We start from the raw sequence: 22,709 nt of genomic DNA on the forward strand, positions 1-22,709 counted from the left end.
ATATGCTGACCAGATAGGAGACTTGAAGTAGGAGAAGTGTTATGCATCTCCCGTCATCGGGTTGTAATGTACTGACATCCCAAATGAGGATCTGTAACTGTTGACAATGTGACAGATAATGCATGAAAAATAATAATGCATGAAATCAGCTGTATAAATTATGATTTGTCATTTATGTGTTGTTTGTCAATACTTTTGGCAAGATTGTTTTTAAAAAGGAATATTAAGAGAGCCATCTTGTATTGTGACTTGTACCCATTTTGTCAAATTGTGCCTGCCCATCCTTGTTGCCTATAGTCAGGATGGTTAATAAATGTCATATCTCCTATCATCTCCAATCAATTGGTGGTGACTTCTAGGAATACTCTGTTGGAATATATTCTCAGGCCATATTCATGTTCAGCAAGTAAGTGTTCTGTGAGGACTTACATATTAGTATCTTCCATGGATGAGGGAGAGGAAAATGCTCCATTAATCCACTGACCCTAGCCTGTGGCCCAGGCCAGTTGTCCAGATATGTTTGTTAGAACAAACAAGAGGTAGCTTAGACGGGAGTTGATCGTGCATTTATTCTCATCTTGACATCAATGTCCTGTAACTGTCAGTAGTCATCTTGCCCTGAAGCTAGTGACCCAGACTCTTCTGAAGCAAGTGATCAGTCTATGAATTTATTTAGCAATTTAACAAACTTGGATGGGTGCTTATTGTGTATCAAGAATTGTGCTAGATTCTGGAAGTATATCAAGGAACAAGAGAGATGGAATTCCTACAGTCCTGATGTCAGGAAGGAAGATAAGCCTTCAACAAACACACATAATATTTAATACAATTACCTCATGTGCTCTTGAGGAGAAGACCTGTACAGTGTATTATGAATATCTAAAAATGGGGGAAACCTGGCCTATTCCAGGCATCAGTGAAGGTTTCCTTGAGAAAGACTCATAGAAACCATGCTGTCACTTTTAAATGTGTCGTCAATATTTTCCAGGAAAACCTGTCTGTGAGACATATGAGCAGCAATATCAAGAAAGCACATTTGAAACACAATATTGTGAAAGGTTGCCATGCGTCTTCCCCAGACCATCTTCTGAAAATATTTACTTAAATTTCCTTTACATTTCGGAAGCAGAGCATGCCTTGCCCCAAATGTCCATTCTCTGTGCTCTAGCCTCCCGGAGACCAGGGAAGTTAACATTTCCCTACACAGGGCAGAGACACCTGCTCCCGCCACAGTGCCTCCCCGCTTGACTGGGAACTACTGGGTCTTTATGGGCCTTGAGGGTTTTGCCATTGGGCCACCGCTTTCCCACAGGGAAACTTACCAGCAGCGAGAGCTCACGGAACTCTGAACTTTATGAGAGGACACGACTCCCATTCCCCAGGCTGCCGTGTCTGGCATTCACGGAGGCGATGGAGCCTGACCAAGTCCTCACTGCCCAACAGCCTGTGGAGGAAAAGTGCTCATTCCCCAAGTGATTCTCTCCAGGGGGAGGTCGGCCCCGCCACCACTGCCTCCCAGATGATGGCCTGAGATGACACATGTCATCCCTCATTCTGGATCCAGTACAAGAGTACACACACACACTGCCATGGGTGTCTGTGCTCTTTACATGCTCGATGTTGTTTTCTGTTTGTTTGTTTATCACCACCCACTTCTTTCTCTTCTACACGAGTCATTGTTCATCTCCGATTCTTCTAGAACCCTTGCCAAGCCACTGCAGCCCCCTGTCCTTTTCTCCTTTCCTGATTCTCAGAAGCACATGTTTGCATTAGTCTCACCAAAGCTTGGAGGCTGCCAAGGGAAAGAAATGTTTGATTCTTGCCTACGTGCTGACTGAAGTACGTTTTGGAAGGAGAACAGAGTTGACCAGGTTGACGAAGAGACGGGAGGGCAATTCAGGGGGAGAGTCCCGAATGGTCAGGGGCTTCCAGACGTTGGCGGAAGCACATTGCCATGTGCCAGAGACTAGTGGCCTCCAGAAAAGAAAATGCAGTGACTGACAAATGGTGGAGTAGAGGACGGATGTCCTTGGTCACGGCGTGTATGCTTTCCTCCTGCGGAGGAGGTGCAGCTCTGTGGGGACCGGGTCTTGTTCTGATTTGGGAAGCCATCACACTTCCTGGCTTCAGGCTTCCACGGTGGCATTGGACAGTGGCCTCCCCTTTGTGAACTCCCACTTAACTGCTGTTCTCGGAAGGTAGGGAGGCTGCTGGAGGGTGTGGCCCCCACTAGCCAGCTCAGCTGGTGGCACCTGCTGAGGGCGTGTATACCATCCATAGTCTTACTTTCTTGGTCTTCTTGTTATGCAGTACAGATCTGTGTAGCTTTTTTTTTTTTCTGAAGCTCATAATCAATAAACTGTGAATCTGTGACTGTAAATAAGAGAACTTGTAAAAATGCATTTACGTTGATATTTCCAACTTAAAATTTATTTTGCTTTTACTTCAGTTTATTTATGAGCCAGGAGCGGTACTGATGGAGAATCTGTTTCCACACTAATAACACTAAAATAGATTTAGATGCATATCAGATGGAAGCTGAGTATCATTTTTAATTATGATTAAAGTGATGTTTCATTATTTTCCCCAGGAGAGTCATGAATTTTGACTCTGCATGAAATGTTAATTGAATGCACCTCCTGCCCCTTCAATCAGAGTATTTTCTTGGAAAATAATTGTGTTTTTGTGTGGGCAGTTGCTACAGGGGGGACTTTCACTGCCGTGAGTTCAAAGAATCATTCCAGATACCATCCCCTTTCGTGCCTGTCCCAGCCAGGAGACGAATCAGGTGCGTGGGATTGGAATCACAGCTCTAGCACTAGGGAGTTCATCTTTCCGAGCCTGAGTTTCCTCAACTGTACAATGGGCATGACACCTACCTCACAAGATGAGGATTTCATGAAACATACAAAATTCATAGCGAAATGCCTGGCACAGAGTACATGCACTTAACAGTGTTGTTATTGTTATATTATTGAATTCTTAATAAAAATGGGAAATCTCAAACTAATAAATCTGTCCATGGAAGTGCTGGGCAGAGAGCAAGGGGCACAGATGAGCAGGAAGGAAGCCAAGTTTGGAAGAATTCCAGAAGGAGGTGTGGGTCCCCTTAGCAGCTGTCTCTGGGGCTGCTTTTTTATCTTTTTTCTTTTTTTAAATCTTTTTGGGATATCCTCACTTACTTCAGAGAGGCAGAATAATGTAGTAAAAAGAGCATAGGCTGTGAATTCAGATGGACACGGGATCTAATCCTAGGGTTGTTAAAATGGGAATAAAATGCTATTTTTAGTAACTGTGAAGATTATGTATAATGAAAAAAAGAATCATCAATATTCTTGGTGCCAAATACCAGGGGCAACAGTTATGAACTGATCCAAGAAAGCATAAATGGGGAACACATTCACCATGATGAGCTTATGAAGATTCTTCTTCTCATTAAGGGAACATGCCATGGAGCTTTTGGTTGGTTTTCAGAAAAGTGAGCTGAAGATCATGAAAGGGCCTTGACATCGACGTTGGGGTCTTGACTTAGTGGCCATCAGTGATCTCTGTCCCTCAAGAGTCCAGTTCTCAACCCCGTGTCTCCTTGACCATGTGAAGAACCCAGCCACCCAGCATTAGGACCTAATTGTTGGGAGGGTGACCAGCTTGTTAGGTTTTCTTGGGACTTGCCCCGTTCTAGCATTTGAAGTCCTGCGTCCTGGGAAACAAATTCTAAGCAAACGGGATGGGTTCATCGCCCTACTTGTCACACTGACAGTGAGAGGGAACTTTCAGAAAGCCCTGGCGTAATTAGAATGCTGAGAATTACATTTATGTGCAGCAAATTTTTTTCCTAAGCCTAAAAAAATTCAATTTGAAATTGGCATATCAGACAGATTCTTACATTTAAAAAACAAGCGGGAGAACACAGGACACCTGGGTCTCTAGAGTGAAACACGATGACGTGAAGCATTCACTTTGCTGTAGTTCTCCCCCACTGATGGTTTGGGTGTACTTGTGTTTTTCTTTCTTTTTTTTTTTAATGGGTATCATTTGCATGGGAAATGTGAGCATTTCAGTGTCTGAAGGGGTGTAGGGCACATGGACAGTGAGACACTTAAACCCTCCCCAGATAAAACCTTTGTCCCCCTCATGTGGTAAGAGATGAAGACTGAGAGCAGCCCCAGCCTAGGCTAGGTGCCCCCCACCCCAGCCCAGTGATTCCCCACAGGAACCACTCTTCCTGTCTTCTGGAGCTTTTCAAACAGACTGACACCCAGGCCACACCCTCAGAGACTCTGATTTAATTGATTCCAGGGTTGGGCCAGGCATCAGGATCCCTCCAAGCTTCCTGAGGGGATTCTTAGCATGCTGCCAGACCTGAGAGCACTTTTCTAATCAAACAAGATGTTTGCACAGTAGCATCACAGGGCACAAATTAATGGGTAGGTGAGAAGGGAACTTCAAAGACCTCTCTGTGGGCATCTGAGGGGAGACTATGATGCTCATTCCCTAAGCAGAACAAAGCATTGGATTTGACATCCCGCAGAACAATGGGGCAGAGATTAAGCCCATGCTACTTAGGAGCCTCTTGGGAGTGTCACCCATCAGGAAAGAAGTACCTAGTCCTGACTCCTGAACACATGCCCTGATGGTCTGGGCCATTTCATGGGTGTAGTTAAAGGGGACACAAAGAATAGAACCTTTTGATTTGCATGATTTTGTGAGATCTTCTGGATCAAGTGAATAGCGATCTGTTTTCAGAGATCAATCACCTCAGGTCATTTCCGGGAAGAAACTGCCTAATTTTGTTTTGGACACTTGGGAATAATTTGTGCTGTGGCAGGATGTATCAAAGCAAGGCTAACAGACAACGTATTAGGAAGACAGACATTATTTGACAAGTAAACATTCGGCGTCAACAGCAAGCATATCTGAGGGATCATGCATTCACTCAGCACAAGTACCCTGGTGCCCACTCTGCCGGGTGCCATACCAGGATCTGGGAGCACCGAGTGAGCCTTCCAGGAGCCTGCACTCCTCTAGGGTCCTTCAAAAAGTATGCTGAACCTGGGAGTGGAATGGGGTGGATCGCTTGAGAATGAGCAAAGGATATCTCCACACCAGACATTTACAGCTGCGAGTCACAGCTATTTGGCTGTGTCTCTTTGGGGGTTTGGAGCTAATGCTTCATGGAGTTTTCATAGGGAAGAAATGAGAGCTATATATTTCAATTACTTTTTAGAAGTCAGATTTACATAATCATTTGATGTACTGCCATTCGTTATGGGCTTCCCTGGAGTGGCATTAGAGCCACTGTCCCTGCAAGGGCCTCGCCCTGGAGTTGCAGCCAGACACCTCCCCGAGCCCACTCAGCTGCCAATGGATGGCCCTGGGCCGGGGATAATTAGGCGAAATGGGTGTGAAAATCCACCCAGGGGCAGAAAAGAAAGGAAAGCATTCTCTTTAATTAATCACTCTTTTTCCAAACTTGAGAGCAAAACACTAAGATTAAAATCCATTTTAATAATATAGTCTTCATTAATGTGAAATATGGTTTTAGGCGGACTTTAATTCAAAGGCCTCGCTTTTCAGTGGAAAAGAATATTGCTTTTTGTGTGACCTTTAATAAATCCAGAACTGACAATATGGAATTATAGGGGATTTCTTAAGCAGCTGAATTCCAAGAAAGGCCCTTTCCCCATAGACTGGCTCCCCGGGTGGCAGATGAGTCCACGCTGTGACATTTGTGCCACGCATAAGCTGGCTGTGTCTCCTGCAGGCTGCATGTGAGCGGACATGTGAGTGTGGGGTCCCTTCTGTTTGTGCCAGAACCACATTTTCTGGGGCTGGCATGGTCCGAGTCATGCATCCAAGCCCTGTCTCTAGACAGAAGGGATGACTGAATGAGTGACATTGCCAGAAGGTAACTTCACTGTTCTCAGTACTAAAATTTGGCATCTTCCATGGGTCAAGGCTATTGAGTTTGCCATTTGTAAAATTTTTTGCAAACTATAATCATAAGTCTCTTCTTCTGTTAACGTTTGCTCCAGTCTGTATGATTTCATCAGCATCTGTTTCTGTACTTTGGTAGTTTGCCTAGTTATTAAATGCAGATTTTGTGACAAAGAATCTGAAGAACTAATTTGCTTTCTTCGAAATGTTGGCAGGAAGACCTGAAACCTTTTTATGACGTTTGGAGGCCACATCTGTACTCCAGCCTGGTGACTGACACCTGGCTCCTTGACTGGGGTGGCAAGAGAACAGGGAGGTCACCAAGAGCAGCTGCTGGGTTGGTCCAGTCAATGGCTCACTGTGTATGTGATGGAAAGGACATGCAGCTCCACCTCCAAGGGTCTCTGTCAAGTGAGGGTAACGAAGAAATACACAGCCAACATCAAGAAGTGGGCCTAGGTCCCGAGGCAGTAGAATCTGCGCCAAGCATGGAAGAAGGAGTAGGGGTTACTCTGGCAGAAAAGGGACAGCTGGTGCAGGCAGTCAGAGTGTGGCCACCGTGCTCAAAGCCTGAGGGCCACAGCCATGTCACATGCAGGTGTTTGGTTTGGCAGGAGCTCAGGACAAGAAGACGGCAGTGGGGAGGCAGAGCCTATGTTATTACAAGTCTCAGATGCCATATTAAGGAAGTTGTTTTCGCCCAGTAGGTGTGGCCCAGTGATTGAGCAGTGACCTATGAACCAGGAGGTCACAGCTAGATTCTCAATCAGAGCACATGCCCAGGTTGCAGGCTCAGTCCCCAGTGTGGGGCGAGCAGGAGGCAGCCAATCAATGATTCTGTCTCATCATTGATGTTTCTATCTCTCTTTCCCTCTCCATTCCTCTCTGAAATCAATAAAAATTAACAATACCAAGCAAAAAAAAAGAAAAGAAATTTGTTGTCTAAGAGCAATGGAGAGACATTCGAGTATTTTCAGCAAGGGAATGACACAGGGAAATATTGGTTTTTATTTATGAATAAAACTTTGGGAACAGAATTGAGGGGAGCAGAGACAAGGAGGCCCATCAGAAGGCAGGTTTAGTGGAGAGTCGGGGAAAAGACGGAACAGATTCTAGAAAGGGACCCAAGGCTTGAAATCGCATCCTCTGTAAAGATGTGAGCAGTTCAACCTTGATGGGGGTTCCAAAATAGCACAAGAGACCCTCACTCCTCAAAGCATGGTTCACAGACCAGCAGCCCGGGCCTCACCTCTGGGCCTCTTGGAATGCTGAATCTCAGCCTCACCCCAGACCTCCTGAGTCAGAACTTGCGCTTTAACAAGCTCTCTAGGTCATCGGATGTATGTGAGGGTTTAAGAAGCACATCTGTAGTGTCTCATGGGAAGTATGAATGCACCTCTACAAGGTGTAAGCGCGTTAGGAAAGTGTGGTGCCCACTGCACCCTGTTAAGTTAATAAGGAAGGAAAAGTGGGAGCCTTCCCTACCCAAGGTCAAGGCAGAGGGACAGAGGGCAGAAGACAGATTCAGGGTTACAAAATGATGGATGCAGAGACGGAGTCAGCAAACCTTGGTCATGGGCAAAATGTAGGAATAAGATTGGGGCTAGTCAGGTTAGCACTTGAGTTCTGCCGTGGTCATTGCCACGTTCCTCAGTGTCTGGGAGGGGCAACATGGGAGTTATCTCCAGAGGGAACCCTTAGGAGCTGTCTTCGTACCCAGGAGACCTCTTATCAGTCTCTCGGAGCTCAAGGGTGCAGTGCTCGTGGCTCCCAAGGTGTTGATGTCCCTAATTAGTGATGGCAACACTACATTTGTTTATGACATTACATAATCACGTTTGTATAATTGCTCTTTTATAACTCACTTAAAATTTTCAAAACAGCACAGTGTGGGCTGGGAGAGTGTGTGCAGGGCCCCTGACAGGTCGCATTCCGGCCTTTCCTCACGGGGAGAGAGAGAACACAGACGGGAACGGGGAGGGGAAGCGCTGGGTCCAGGTCTGCCAAAATCAGGGATGGCGTCCTGGTCTGGAACAGATCCTCGTTGAATTCTTTTCATTACAAGCAGATACAAGGTTCAGGATCCCAGGAGACAAGGGCCCACCAAGAGCTTCCGTCTTTGTTCCTTTTCTCACAGGCAAGGCACCACCAGACATGACGGTCAGCATTCTTTCCTCTGACAGATGCAGGGCTTTTGTGAATGAGTGACACTCCTGGAACCCAAGCTTGGTGATGGGGGTGACTGTCAGGGTTCTGCTCAGAGCCACAGGCAGGCCTTTGTTGGGGGCAGTTGGGTAACGTTTTACAGTTGCTGGGGTCATGTTCTGCCTCTTTGGGAACTTCCCTTGAGGTAGATGTTGTGGGCCCCTTATGTAATTTGGACACATTTCTCCTCATTCTTTTCTAGAAATCAACTAGGTAAGGGGGGCCTCTTTCGAAGAGATTTGCAGACCTCCCATGTCCTCACCTCTTGTTGTAAATGCATGAGAAATCTGGGAAGAGATGAAGATCTTTGCAAACTTTAAGAGCTAGAAATAGTCAAACTGCTACTCTTCTAGGCTTCTTATAAGAAGGAAAAATTATCACATATAGGGTGAGGAGACCTTGGACCCCATGGAGGGGACTTTTATGAGAGTTTCCCATAACTAATTTATGAGAGAGGTTCTCAATCTAGGACTTACCCTGACTCCAAAAATTCCATGCACTATCTGAAATAATTGTGCGTATTTTTGTATTTGTGCATTTGTACATGTTAAGGGGAAGCAGAACCAAGTCATTCATAAAATTGCAAAGGTGATTTCAAGTAGCTTAAGAACTTGGAGAATTTTTAATGTTTTTAAGAATATGAAGAGCCTTCAGGTATATCCTAAGTAGTCCTCATGTCATCCTTGGGAATGGGGCAAAGCAGAGAAGATGATCTTCTTCAGTTGATAGCGAGAAAACGGGGGTGTAGAAATATTCAGTGCACATTGGCCACATTCCTATTTATTCTCAGAATCTGGACACAAAGCCATGGTTCTGCCTCCTGTTCTTTCAACTCTGGCACAGGCTCTAGGACCAGAAATTATTGGCTCCACCTACATAATCCAGGACATTTGGACATTTGGAAACATTTAAGGTCCTTACATCCTGAATCGGGAAAATTGATTTCTGTGTGTGCAAGCCAGATCTCTGCCAACTGAAATATGCCTTTTCCCCGTATTTTGCTGACTAGAGGGTCATGGGTAGTGTGAAATGACAAAGCTAGTTCTAGGTCAAAGCTAATTCTGGGTATGACAGCTGAAGATAAGAAAGACCTTTCCTCAAAAAATATCCACAAGCACCTCTCTCCCCTTCTTTGTCTCGGTCCCCCCCCCTGGCCACTGGGACCTCTCCTTTTAAAATGTAGATGCCTGCCCTAACCATTTTGGCTCAGTGGATAGAGTGTTGGCCTGCGGACTCAAGGGTCCCAGGTTCAATTCTGGTCAGGGGCATGGGCCTTGGTTGCGGGCGCATCCCCAGTGGGGAGTGTGCAGGAGGCGGCTGATCGATGTTTCTCTCTCATTGATGTTTCTAACTCTTTATCCCTCTTCCTTCCTCTCTGTAAAAAATCAATAAAATATATTTTTAAAATGTAGATGCCTACCCCTCTTTTGATAAAGGTGGACCTTAAACTTTGTTTTGAGCTACACTGCTCCCAAAAGCAACCTTAAGAATGCTGTATTTTCCATTCACAATCAAATTAATTTCTAAAGGAAAATATGTATGTATTTGAATGTTTGCATCCTGTTCCAACATACGGGAATGGAAGTCTGATACATCACCTCTCTGAGCTCTGTGAAACTGGAATCACCACATCAACCTCACTGGGCTATTTGTGCAGACTGAATGAGATGAAGTGAATAAGTCCCATCACTATGCCCGGCCCAGAGTAGCAGAATTTGTTTTGGGAACTTTGTGTTTGTGCATTTGTACACGTTAAGGGGAAGCAGAAAGTTCCCAAAAGTGGTCATTTGTCTTGGTGTCTTTCAGAACGAGTTTCAGGTTGGTATTTCTGTTCTGTCATCCCTGTTTTACAGCCTAGAAGAACGTATGCCAGAACAGACATTCTAGGAAAGGAGTGTTTCTCAAGTCTTATCGCACTTCCCTTTTGAACCTGCCCCAAGGTTAAACATTTCTGAATGTTTGATATTTCTATTGGATTCAGTCCAATCGAAAGACAGCCAACTAAGTAGCAGTAACTAAAATGCCACCAGAACCACTGTATAATTTGTAATGCACTGAGGTGGTTTTTTTTGTTTTCAATTTTACTCTGATTCAAGAAGTGGGTGTCTTTCCAAGCAGGTGCACACTGGACACATGTTTGCTCTATGCCTAACTCTGTGCTACATGCTGGAAGTTGGATTTTGCATTCCCAGGTCTGACTGGGGAGACAAGCTTAGTGTACAAGAAACTTTGGAGAGCAACCTGTGTGATGTAGAAAGGCATAGATTACATGCTTAATGAATATTTTTTAAATAAATTACTATTTTCATGAAACTGAATTCAGTTCACTGGAATGATGGGAGGAGGGTATAGAAGATCAGTTTCCAACTCTTAAAGCAAATGTGCTTCAAAGTAATGAAGGGCCCTCCAATAGTGAGGTGTAAGGTATGCTCCATGAGTAACCTTTGGTGCACGTGGCAAGTGGAAAAGTCCCTATGGATCACTTAGGAGATTAAAATGATTAAATAAGGGAAAGTGTTTCGGTGAAAAGTAGAAAACCGTGATTCAGTCAGTGGACAATACATAACCAACAGTAACACAGTCAGCCTGTGCAAGGAGGAGGGTCTCAGGTTACTTAGAGAAATGAGGGAAACGATTTACTATGGATCAGCTGTCATGCCTTATATTTTAAAGTCATTATTGTTCAGTTGTTTACAAAGAAGATAATTAAAATTACTAGTAGTCTCCCTGGCTTGGAGTGGCAAGTAGTGTTAGTATTCCAGCCTATTTCTTTCCAGTGTTTGGTATAGGGTGTGTGTGTTTGTGTGTGCTCTGAAATCACATTCTATGTATAAAATTATATTTTTATAATATTAAATATTCCCATGTCATTAAAAATGCCTTTATGTTTTTAAATGGCTGCAAACTCTTCTGACATACTGATGTGTATACATTTCAGATTTCTTCCTTAAGATGAAGTCCCAGTAGACAAATTACTGGGTCAAAGGATATAAACATATAACACTCTTCTTTCCAGATTTGTCATTTTACTTTCCCACTAACCATAGTTCGGTGCTCTCCCTTTCACAAATCCTGCCAATATTGAATGTTATTATGTGGTGTGTGTGTGTGTTTACTTTAGTAGCAAAATCACCTCATCTTTGTTTTAATTTGTTAGTCTTTAATTATTGATTGAGCATTTCCCCAGTGCTTAATAGCATTTTTAATTTCTTTTTTTACACATTCTCTGTTCAGAGCTTTTCAGCTTCCTTTTATTGTGTTAAGCTACCTTTAATAAAGTTATTTAAACAGACTGTGAGATTAAGAAAAGAAGGTCCTGTGTGGAATCTTCTATCTACCAATTTGCTAATTCCACATGGGCAGTGGCTCCCTCAAAGGCATGTGTAGCTGAGATTCCTTTAATGCTCTGTACTTAGGTCAAGTATTTATGCAGAGGTTTTTTATTTGACAGCTAATCCATGGCCTCGCTTTGGGAAGGCATTATTTCCTCCATGAGGCCATAGATAATGGATGAGGTCATTTCCAATTCATTTGTCTTTTCCTTTTTTTCTTCTTCTGGCTCTCTTGAGTCAAATCCTTGGAAGAGCTGTAAATGCAACACAATAAGAATAAAAAGTCGTGTTTCTGATGGGAGATTTGTCATTTCCCATTTGCTGCTGTTATATGTATTCTTTTAAGACCTGAGAGGATGAATTTTCTACTTGCAGTTAAACTCCATTACTTTCTTCTTATTCATCATTTTTTTAAAAAAAATCCCTTTAATGTTTTTTTTGTGGAACCTCCAGCTTAATATTTTTGAACTGTTTTCTACCAGGGTGCAAGACCTCTGTGGGTTTGAACAATATGTTGGAAATTTCCATTATCCTCACACTTGCCATATGATTGCTAGAAACTTTCTGATGATAGGAAGTACTTAAGAAGGGTCTTCTGTGTGATTATCTTTATTTTCAAAACCTGTTCACAGTACTGGTTTTTCATTGATTGAAATCATGGTGTGTATATAACATGATCATGTAGATGAGTCAGTAAGCAACATCTGGACATGTCCTTGGCAATAAATTGATAACCTCACAAAGGTGTTGTCTGTACCATACTATTGACTAACATTTGAGTCATTCCCTTTGGTAATTTTATCTTGGCCTCCACATATCTTATGTGGGTTATCTTAGCTATCAGAATGTGTCTTGGAAGCTTGCCCTGCTAGTTGTCATTGATATTGATAACTCAATATCAAGGTCAGTCATACAGCCAGACTAATTAGTATAATTCTCTAAAAACTTCAGATTTTAGAGTCACTCTCTTCTGCTCTGTGACCTCAATAAATTTCTTAACCTCTCTGAGTCTCAATTTCTTGATTTAGAAAGTGGTGGTTATAGTAAAAACATGCAGAATCATTGTTTATATATACATTGTTTATGTGAATGTTATTTGCAGTTGAAAATGCTCCAGTAGAGTGTGAATATACATATGGAAGCAAGGGAGGCTGATGGCAATCAGATTCAGCAGGTGATTGGTGAAGCATCAAGACACCTCTTTCCATTCCATATCAGAACAACAAAACACTCAGATTAACTGCTCATGGATAATTGCAAGAAGGAGAAATATCCCTGAAGGAAAGTTGGAAGTCGAACTCTGATTGTAGGAGAACATCTGAAGCCGCAGTTCTACACACATTCATCATAAATGCCACGTCAAGTATTTTCCTTCAGATTTCAGGATCCTACACAGTCAGTCCTCATTATTCACAGATTGCATACTTGTGAAGTCACTTTTGCAATTATTTGCAACCCGAATATCAATACTTACAGTGCCTTCACGATCATTGCTGGGTACATGAAAGTGGCAAAAATTTGAGTCACCCGAGGCACAGGTTTCCAACAGGAGTCAAACAAGGCGACGCACTGCCTTCTTGTTTCAGGTCTCGTATGTAAACAAGTGTCCGCTTCACAGTCTATTGGGTACTGTGCTTTGTGCATTTTTGTGCTTTTTGTTGGTGATTTTGCTGCTTGGAAATGTCCTCCACGTATAATGTGGAAGTGCTGTCCGGTGTTCCTAAGAACAAGAAGGCTGTGGTATGCCTTGTCTTAGATAAGCTTTGGCCATGAGTTCAATGGTAATAAATCAACAACATATATTAAATAAGGTATCTTTAAACAGGAACACACAGAAAACAAGGTTATATATTTCTCAGTTGATGAAAATGCTCACCAGAGGCTCACAGGAACCTAGCCCTGTATTTCCCTCAGGAGCAATGATGCTGGACTCACTGATCCAGTGTTTGTAGGACTCTATAGAATGTTAACTACTGTGAATAATGAGAAGTGACTATGGTTGATGATGATTCCCTTTGAGGGCGATTCCCTTGCATTGCCTTCCATTGATCTGCCAAGCAAGAAATGATCTCTAGCCTGTTAGGGAAGCGACCCAGGAGCACGGGACAGAGAGAGAAGAGAGTAAGAACTGGCCAGTGGTTTTTAGAGCAGCTGAAAAACTGGTGATTCTCATTAGAGATGACTGTTCATTGAGAACTAGGCTTGTGGAGGGAGGCGGGGGCGGTCTAAGAGTAGTCATCCTTCCACACACATTTATTGACAGCTTTCTCTTTTTCAGACCAGAGGCTGAGGTTACAGGTGTGACTTAGAAAAGGCCCTACCCCCCTCTCACCTCCCCAGGGATGTGCTGGCCATCATTGTGTACATTACACACCACAGATAGTCCATTATCTCCACAATGACTCTCTGAGGAGATATTATTGTCGCTTTTTAGAGGGGGTAACTGAGGTCAGATAACTTGCCCTAATTCACTCAGTACAGGGCAGAGCCAGGAACTGGGTCCAAACAGTGGAGCTGCAGCCACAGAGGCCTTCAGCAGCGGGTCTGCACTGCCCTTCCTGGCTGGGGGGTGAATGCAGAAACAAAGCCAGTTTCAAGTTGTAGGTGCTGTCTGCAGGGGGTGCTCACAAGGGCTGAATGAGCCCAGAGGAGGAGCCCTCGGTCAGCCTCACCTCCAGAGGCTCAGGAGAGAGACGCCTGAACTAACAACTTCTTGGCAGATCAGGGAGGGCTGGGAGATGCAGGGTGACGCCTGCTTTGTGGGGTCAGCATCCTAAACCACAGCTGTGCATGGCGCATCCGAGGCCCCTTGAAACCAGTCTTCAAGAAAACAAGCTTTTGTCCAAAAGAGGCAAGCACTCTGGCTAGCCTGCCCCTGTTGAGTGTGATTAAGTGCAGTTTGAATGCACTTTCTACCGGCATTGACTTTTAAAAGTGGCTCTCCTGCTGCAGATATGAAATAAAAGCCAGTTTTATCTGGAAGACAAATAAAACCAATAAAACCAAAAAGTGCTTTGAGTTTTCTTAGGTGAGGGCTAGGTTTTCTTCATTCTTCCCACTCCCACACAGCTCCTGAGGAGGGACGCTTGTATGTCAGCAAGAATATTACACATCAAAGGGATATTCAGGTCTAGAGGCCACGGAAAATTTGGCAGATAGAGGCGCCTGTGCCAGTCTGAGGCCCCTCCTGTGATCTATAGCAGTAAATCTAGAGAGCATTTCCAGATTGTGGAAATTAGGCTCTAGGGTTCTTGGGCCCCTCGCTAGGTGGGTACAGCTGGTGCATACATCAACACTGCACTCCTCGGCTCAGCCAGCAACAAGAGACCCACTGTGATCATAGATCATAGGAGTCCTAACCAATCTTCTAGTCCTGGACCTAACACCCTTCAATACCTAACACCAAGAAACAGGGTTTTGTGTTTATGAGGGTGACTTACTCCACCATCCTACTGTCTGTCTGTCCTTCTCCCTCTGGTGTCCCTCATTGCCAGAGGGAATGCAGGGATGTGGTTCCAAGAGCATACTCCTAAATTCTTAGTCTTATAGTGAATAAAACCAATTGAAGCATAAATGGGCAAAAGAAAGATAGAGAAAGAGAGAGGGGGGAAGAGAGTAAGGAAGTAAGGAAGGGAGAGAGGGAAGGAAGAAGGAAGACAGACACCATTGGAAATCCCACAGCCACAGTGAGATCCAAAATAAACACAGAAAACTTGAAATATTGAGTTCAGATTATACAAAAGTAGTTTTGGCATTCTGTAAAACTAAGAGATCATCTTTCAACTGTCCTTTATTTTAAGTGTAAGAAATGCCCGATTTCACCCACATGAGTATATGCCTAAAGAACAACTCCAGTTCTCAGCAACTAGAGAGCAATCGGAAGATGTATCTGTTGGTATCCTGCTTACATATTGGTGGCTAAAACTCATTACTTATTTTAAGTAGATTGTTCTGCCTCCAATAGAGACTGAAGCAATGAAATGCATCTGGAATTCCCTGCTATGTTTTAGTTCCATTCCTTCTGTTTGCACCAGGCATTAAAGTTCTGACAATTTACTGTTGGACACCGATTAGTCTAACAACTGATCATCCTTCACAGTAAGTTAAAATAGACCCAGTCTGTGGGTCCACTGGGTGCTTACCTGGCTGTGGGTGTTAACCAGTGATTCACCTTTAGCTATGTGGAGAGCATGAAGAGAGCAGGTATTTCATGTGCCAACTCTGATTGTTATTGTCTGGAACGTTGTGTTGGAGAGAATTCCAAGGCTGAAATTGTCTCAGCAGGGAGCAATATCATGATCAATTAGTAATGTCTACCATGAGTGCAGGTGGAGAGAATTAGGATAAGTGAGACCCATGTCTTTCATTTCTGGATTAGAGGTACATTTGGAAACCAGCTGTATCTGGAAGTCCTAGGTCAGTGGTCGGCAAACTCATTAGTCAACAGAGCCAAATATCAACAGTACAACGATTGAAATTTCTTTTGAGAGCCTAATTTTTTTTAACTTAAACTTCTTCTAATGCCACTTCTTCAAAATAGACTCGCCCAGGCCGTGTTATTTTGTGGAAGAGCCACACTCAAAGGGCCAAAGAGCCGCATGTGGCTCGCGAGCCGCAGTTTGCCGACCGTGGCCCTAGGTGGATGGAGAAGGGACCATGTTCCTCCCAGGCCATCAAGTTGAGTGTGTAGCTGTTATCTTCCTCTGTTACAACACTTGCGCCTCTCCTTTCCACCCATCAAGGCCTAACCCTCTCAGGCCACAGGTTCCAGTTTCTAGATCTGTGGCACATTTCTGGGTTTCAGAGCAAGAAGAAAGCCTATGGGTATTGAGGTAACAGTGAAGGTCAAGGGGGAATGCTGAACCTCACTGAAGCAGAGAGAGTCAGCAATGATGATTATCAAAGGAAGTTGAAGGTGGGTGGGATGATGGGAATATACCTATATGCTTAAAAGTACCCTGTGCTTCCTTTAGGCAGAAGTCCAGGTGGTCTGCCATGCACAAGAGAGCAGACAGGCGAACCTTTAAAGTACAAAGGAAGACCTCAGTGATTTCTAGGTTGATTGGCCTGAGGAGGGGCTTTGCCATATTTTTGTTACCTCAGCTCCACATTTGCACTGAGCTTTGCATGTGTGAGAGTTCTGGTATGGCCCAGAAGCCCAACATTGGGACAGGACAGTGTGGATAAAGGCCTTGGGAGAACTCTGCAGAAGAGTGTATTCGGAGGAGGTACAGCTATTTTGGACTGATTGATTCTGTGAAATCAAATTATACACACATTGCCATCCATTAGCTCCTGTCACATAAGCAGATCATTTGTCCTTAAGAAACAGACTACATAGAAATGGGGAATGAATTAGAGGAAAAGAAGAGGGAAATAATATTTATACCAAAGTTTGAGCTTGGTGGTAAAAAATCTCACTGGCATGCCCCTGTGGCTGCCCTCACAGAGCTTCCTGTCTAGAAAGAGTTCGTTGTCTAGTAAATACACAATGACCTGAGACTCAACATGTGGGACTGAGTGTTCTGGGTCCTCAGAGGAGAGAGGACCATCCAGCAGAAAGCTGGGCCAGGGACGTGCAGTGAAGGAGCACTGGACGTGCATTCCTGTGTACATTTCCTCAGGCCTTTGACCAACCTTTCACTCAACATTCACAAACCCCGTGTTGGGCCCTGGGGACATGGAGGTGACTGAAGCTCAGTTCTCACCCTCAGGAAGTTCAGGGAGTGCATATAGAGAAACATGTGCACGTTACAGTGTTGTGGGTGCTGAGATAGATCTGATGGGCAAGGACTGGCTGCTGCAGGCTTCCATGTGGCACTGTGAACACATTAGAAAGCGACACCTCTTCTGGACAGATGCCACCCGCAGGCAAGTGGTTTGGCAAGCAGAGGCATCATTGCACAGATTAGGAAGAGTTCCAGCCTTCTGGCTGACTCAGTACACAGAGTTGGTGTTGACTTAGCCGGTGAATCACTGGAGCACCCAGGCACCCTTGTGCACAACTATACACAGCGCCCCAGTGGCAGTGGGCTGGAAGCATACAGCCCATATCATGACTTTGATGCTGTGTAACCTCAAGCAAATAGCTTGACCTCTCAGAGCTTATTTTCTATTGTTGCAGAATGGAAACCATAATATAAAGCTACCTTGACTGTTGTAAGCAGCAGCAGTCAAATGAGATAATGTATGTAGAAATGTCTGAGCCCTGGAAAATTCTACACAGGTGTTAAATATAATTATTCAATAGATTAATTATATATAATTATATATATGTGATATATATAATTGAATAAGTGATCAGGGTTATCTATATATATAAAAGGCTAATATGCTAAGTGTCCCTCCCACCGTCCGACCAGTCGCTATGACGCTCACTGACCACCAGGGGGCAGACGCTCAATGCAGGAGCTGCCGTATGCACACTGGCCATTTACAGAGAAACAGCACCACGGACCTGGCACCCACAAAGCAACACTCAGCTTCCCCCAAGTGGGACACAGGCCTCACCACCACCCCGGAGTGACAGCCCACCAAATCGCAGCCAATGCTGCCGAGACCCCATGGGGCAAAATGCGACCCACAGCCCAGCCCAGCCCAGAAACGGTCTCTGTGGGCACCGGGTAATGATGTCACATAGCAACGCCCAGCTTCCTCTCCCTAGCGACTAGCATCCTTGGAGTTTCTTCAACCCAGGAACACGACTTGCTTTATAGCCAAACATTTTACACATTAACCAAATGTCTGTGAAGTGTTTTCCCCATACCTCATCTCATTTGATTCTCACCAAAGTCCTGGAGTAGGTAGGTAGGCAACTCAGTGGAATCCTATTTTCTTTTCATTAACCAGAAAACAGAGATTTAGAACGTTTAGAAACTTGACCCAATTGAAAAGAAGTAAGAAATGGTGGACCTTGAAAATGACTTCAAGTTTTCTCACTGCTCAGAATATAGTCAAACACTGCTGCAGTTAAGTATTTTACCCTTTATTCTCCCTGCATGATCTACAATAATAATCTGCTTTGGTTGATATTTACTGCTGTGTTGCTGACAATTACCTGAAAGAGAAGTTGGGTGCTTCACTGGGCTGGAAAAAGTTTAGCTACATCAGAAAGCAGGTCTAATTAAGCAAGTTTATTCTATATCTATAAAAGGCTAAGTTGACTTGTGCATGCACGTTGCATATAAAGCTCTCGCTGGTACCAACCACACGCGTGTATTTTGACCTGTCATTGTTGATCATAAATTTGGTTGACACTTCTATTATACAAAAAGGACGAATAGTGATATTAAAATATTTCTTCTAATTAATTTCCTTTCAATGTGTATGAATTCGTGCACTGGGCCACTAGTCCTTAATAAATCTACTAAAGGGTAAACCTTACCTTCCACAGCTTATTTTTTTTCTTGCTCTCTCTTTCTTTCTCTCCCCCCTCCACCCTCCTGAGTCTTTCTCACACTCACACCTGCCTTCCACCATTGGCCCTGCCAATTCACAGGCCTACTTCCTCTTTGCTGAGAGATCTTTATTTTGTTTTAAGGATTTTAGTCAAGAGGCAGCTTTTCCATGGAATTGTAGAACTGGATACAACTCAGAACTTAATAGTGTCCTTTAGGCCATACCTTGCTTAGTTTCTGGCAGAAAGGATTTTTTTTTTTTAAGTGGACATAGAAAATAAATAGGAAGTGTTTGTCCCCAATAGCTTTATTGGAAAGCATTATTGGGCCAAATGAACCGAGCTGAGCATTTGCATTAATTAAATTGACCATAAACCCAGCTTAATGTTTCATTTCACCTTTCTCCTGGCATGATGGTGCCGGAGAGTTTTGGAACTCAGATACATACCCCCTGGCAGGGATGGCTGAAAGATCAGCAACAATCAATGTTTGCAATCAAAGAAGATTAAACTCCGTATTAATTAATGGAAATCTAATGGTCAACACTCGGTGGGGCAGAGTGGCCCACGCCTGCGGTGCATTCACAGAAATGGAGGTAACTGAACAGTGGGCTCTTCTGGAAAGAAAAGCTTTTGTTATTGTTGAGTTAGATTCAGCATGCTTAGTACAATTCTTTATCCGCTGGGGGAGCAAACCAAGTGTTGCAGAAAATTAGGACAGTGTGAAAGGCAGCTCCGACCCGAGTTCCTAGGGTACTTCTGTTCCCATAGACATTGTGAGGAGCATTAAGAGAGAGGGCTTATTTCTGGGTTCAAAGTCCAGCTTCATCACTCACCAGCTGTGTGATCCCAGGGAAGTTACTTAACCTTTCTGAGTCTAAGTTTCCTCATTTGCAAAATGAGGCATTTTGTGAGGATTTGAAGTGGTGATGATAGAAAGATGGGAGGAAATGCTTGATCGGGGGAGAAGGTCTTATTGAGCAAATGCTCCTTCCTGGGCCCCCATTTTTATTTTTTATTTTTTTTTAACAAAAACAATTCAACATCATTTATTGTCATGGTAGTAACTTAAGGGTACTGTAATAAGCCAATATGAATAAATGGGTAAGACATATTCTCCCAACAAAGGACACCATAAAACACAAACTGTATTGCTTCTCAGTAATTCCTCACTTAAGTCATTTCTAGGTGGAGACACTTTGGAGCAGAGTAATATTATCTCCTTTCAGCATGATCCGACCTAGTTGTTTTCTTGACTTTGTTTTAGAATGAATCTCTTCTGCATCATCTAATACGAGGTTCATATACTCATCAAAACCAATGATACAGCCTTCTATCCGCATATTCACTTGCTCATAAAGCCACACCTGAATCCGAGATCTATTTTGCAAGTATCTGAAGATGAGGTTGATGGGCTGCACCATCACCTTCTGCACCTTCTGGCCCTGGCCACGGTACGCCATGGTGGAAGCTAACAAAGACGACACTAAGCCCCACGCTCCCTCAGAGCCACTTCTGGAATAAAGGCCTGGGCCCCAATTTTTGCAGACAGGAGTCCATTTAAGCCTTGAAGCCAATCTCTGAGGCACACATTAGCAGGCCCATCTTCACGATGAACAGGCCAAGGAAATTAGAAAAGAGTCAGTATTAGAACCGCATGAATGTCCTAGTGAGTGAGGATTTGATGGCTCTCACTGATTGAGAGGACGACGGCTGACCTCTACTATGTGCTACTCATGCGTTACTTCATTTCCTCACCCGCGATACTCTGAAACTGCTGACACAAGTGAGAAGATGGGAGACTAAGAGAGGTCAAGGGTAAGAGTCCACTTTAAAGCTGGACCCCCACCCAGATGCACCCGGCTCCCAGATGCACCCTGGACCCCCACCCAGATGAACCCTGGCTCACCCCACTTTGCAGGGCGTCTACAGAAGGGAGGAAGATAAATGCAAGATGGCAATTGTCCACATTCTATGTCAGCCCGTTTATGACAAGATGAGACAAGGCCTTGTTTGGGATGTGCCTGTGGTGTGTGAGGACAGAATTCACAAGCAGAGGGTAGAAGAACATATGGGACCCGCCGTAAACTTGGAGTTAACCCTTGAGTCCCCCACACCCCACCCCTGGAACCATTCACACATTGGGTCAGTAAAGAACACGATCCTCTAAAGCCAGATTGTGAGTGTACAGGATGGGAGGAGGGGTTCGAGGGTGTTGCAGGGATCCCCCTGGTCCACCCTGTGGGATTGTGGATCTGTGACTGGAAACCCTGGTCCAGGAGGTGGCAAGTGCCACAGGCGCACTCAGCATTTCCAGATGATTGTGCTATGGCCTACAGAAGGGTTGGAGCTTCGCTTCACTAGAAGAGCACATGCATTATCTCCTGGCTGCTGATGGCAGAGTTCTGGGACCTGCAATCCAGAGCAGTCCCCAGGGAGAACTTACAGCTGCCTCCCCATCATTACTCCTCCCCAACAGACCTGGGATGATGTCTGCATTTGACCTCTCGGCCTAGCATGGAGACAATTTAGCACCATTGGCTGGTCCTTCCACAAAGTAATCATTTAAGAGAGATTACTCCCTAACATCCGCATCCCAGATAATTCTTTGCCAGCGTCTCTGGGTGATTTCCTTCCTGGGGAGCAGCATAATCATTTTGCGCTGGCTCACCAAACAGCTGATGGCTCAGTGCATCATTGCCCCCATTCGAATGGATTTAGAGCGCCATTGAATTCCATGATCATTTATCCCTGAATCTCTCGGAGGTCACCTCTGCCCACCAGGGTCCCCAACACAGGAGAAGGCAGAAGCCTAAATACCAGCTCATGTCCAAGCAGAAAAGGGCAAGAGGCTGGTTATTCGAGGTGCTTCTCTCTGCTCCCCTCTCCTCCAGGCTGTTTATTTCATCAAAAGTCCTGCCTGGTTAGTAGCACCTGAAGCTATGCGCTAGGTCTGACTGGTTTCAAAAGAAGGAACGCTTGTGAAGTTCAAACTGTGTGTGTCTGTGTCAGACAGACACACAAATGTGTGTGGGTTCCCCGCTGAGGCAAACTGTGTTTGCTTAACCCAGTGAGCCCGCAACCTCTAGAATAAAAGTACAAACAGAAGCTAACTCTGCCTTCTCCAGCTTCCTTCCTTCCTTCCTTCCTTCCTTCCTTCCTTCCTTCCTTCCTTCCTTCCTTCCTTCCTTCCTTCCTTCCTTCCTTCCTATTTCTTGCCGGTCATGGTACTACACAGAGTTGAAAGCAGCGGCCAGGGCTGTGTTTCCAGGGAAGCCCTCCACTTTCTGCCCTTCCACAAGGAGGGAAGGGGCAAAGGATAAAGGACCGCCGGCCCTGCTTTTGTCTTGCTCACACCTAGATTCACAAAAGCCTGTGGAGTGATGTGGGGAAAGAAAACAAGGTTTTTGAAGAAGTTAAATCTAGGTCCACCTTCTCGCTCCTCCAAGAATAGCTAAGCGACCTTGAGAAAGTTATTCAACGTTGTTGGCCTCAGTTTCTACCCTTCTGGTATGAGACAGAGTGATAAGTTCATCACTGTGCAGAGGGCGTGAATGTGGCCAGCAGTTAATACCTGCTGGGTTATGTGTGAAAAGAAATAAGATCCTGTATGGGAAGGGGCGTGCACAATGTCCAGAACTACATTAGCCAATCAATAAGATGGTAATAATTGGAACTATTAGTTTTAATGTAGTGTTCAGTATTTTATATTTCCTTGTGATAACTAGATGGGAAAATCATAAAATGATTAAGGAAGATTGTGATCAGCAGTGTTTTCTACAGTCTTGGCTCAGTTTTGAAACCCTTAAAGGAAATAGTTCTTACACTGACCTAGCTCT

At 44.3% G+C, this 22,709-nt stretch overlaps 2 protein-coding genes across 3 annotated transcripts in view; one reads left to right on the forward strand and one right to left on the reverse strand.

Annotated features, from left to right (window-relative positions):
• CLSTN2 (calsyntenin 2) overlaps positions 1-22,709 on the forward strand; it is a gene marked incomplete at both ends in the record, with an annotated part of 541,803 nt that overhangs the window by 274,651 nt on the left and 244,443 nt on the right. The window lies entirely within an intron of this gene.
• Positions 19,911-20,391, reverse strand: LOC307113350 (small nuclear ribonucleoprotein E). Its single transcript, XM_079794960.1, has one exon. It carries the CDS (start codon positions 20,331-20,333, stop codon positions 20,055-20,057), a length of 279 nt encoding a protein of 92 aa, XP_079651086.1. The 5' UTR covers positions 20,334-20,391; the 3' UTR covers positions 19,911-20,054.

Source organism: Cnephaeus nilssonii (assembly GCF_951640355.1).
Source record: "Cnephaeus nilssonii genome assembly, chromosome: 17".
NCBI classification, from domain to species: domain Eukaryota; kingdom Metazoa; phylum Chordata; class Mammalia; order Chiroptera; family Vespertilionidae; genus Cnephaeus; species Cnephaeus nilssonii.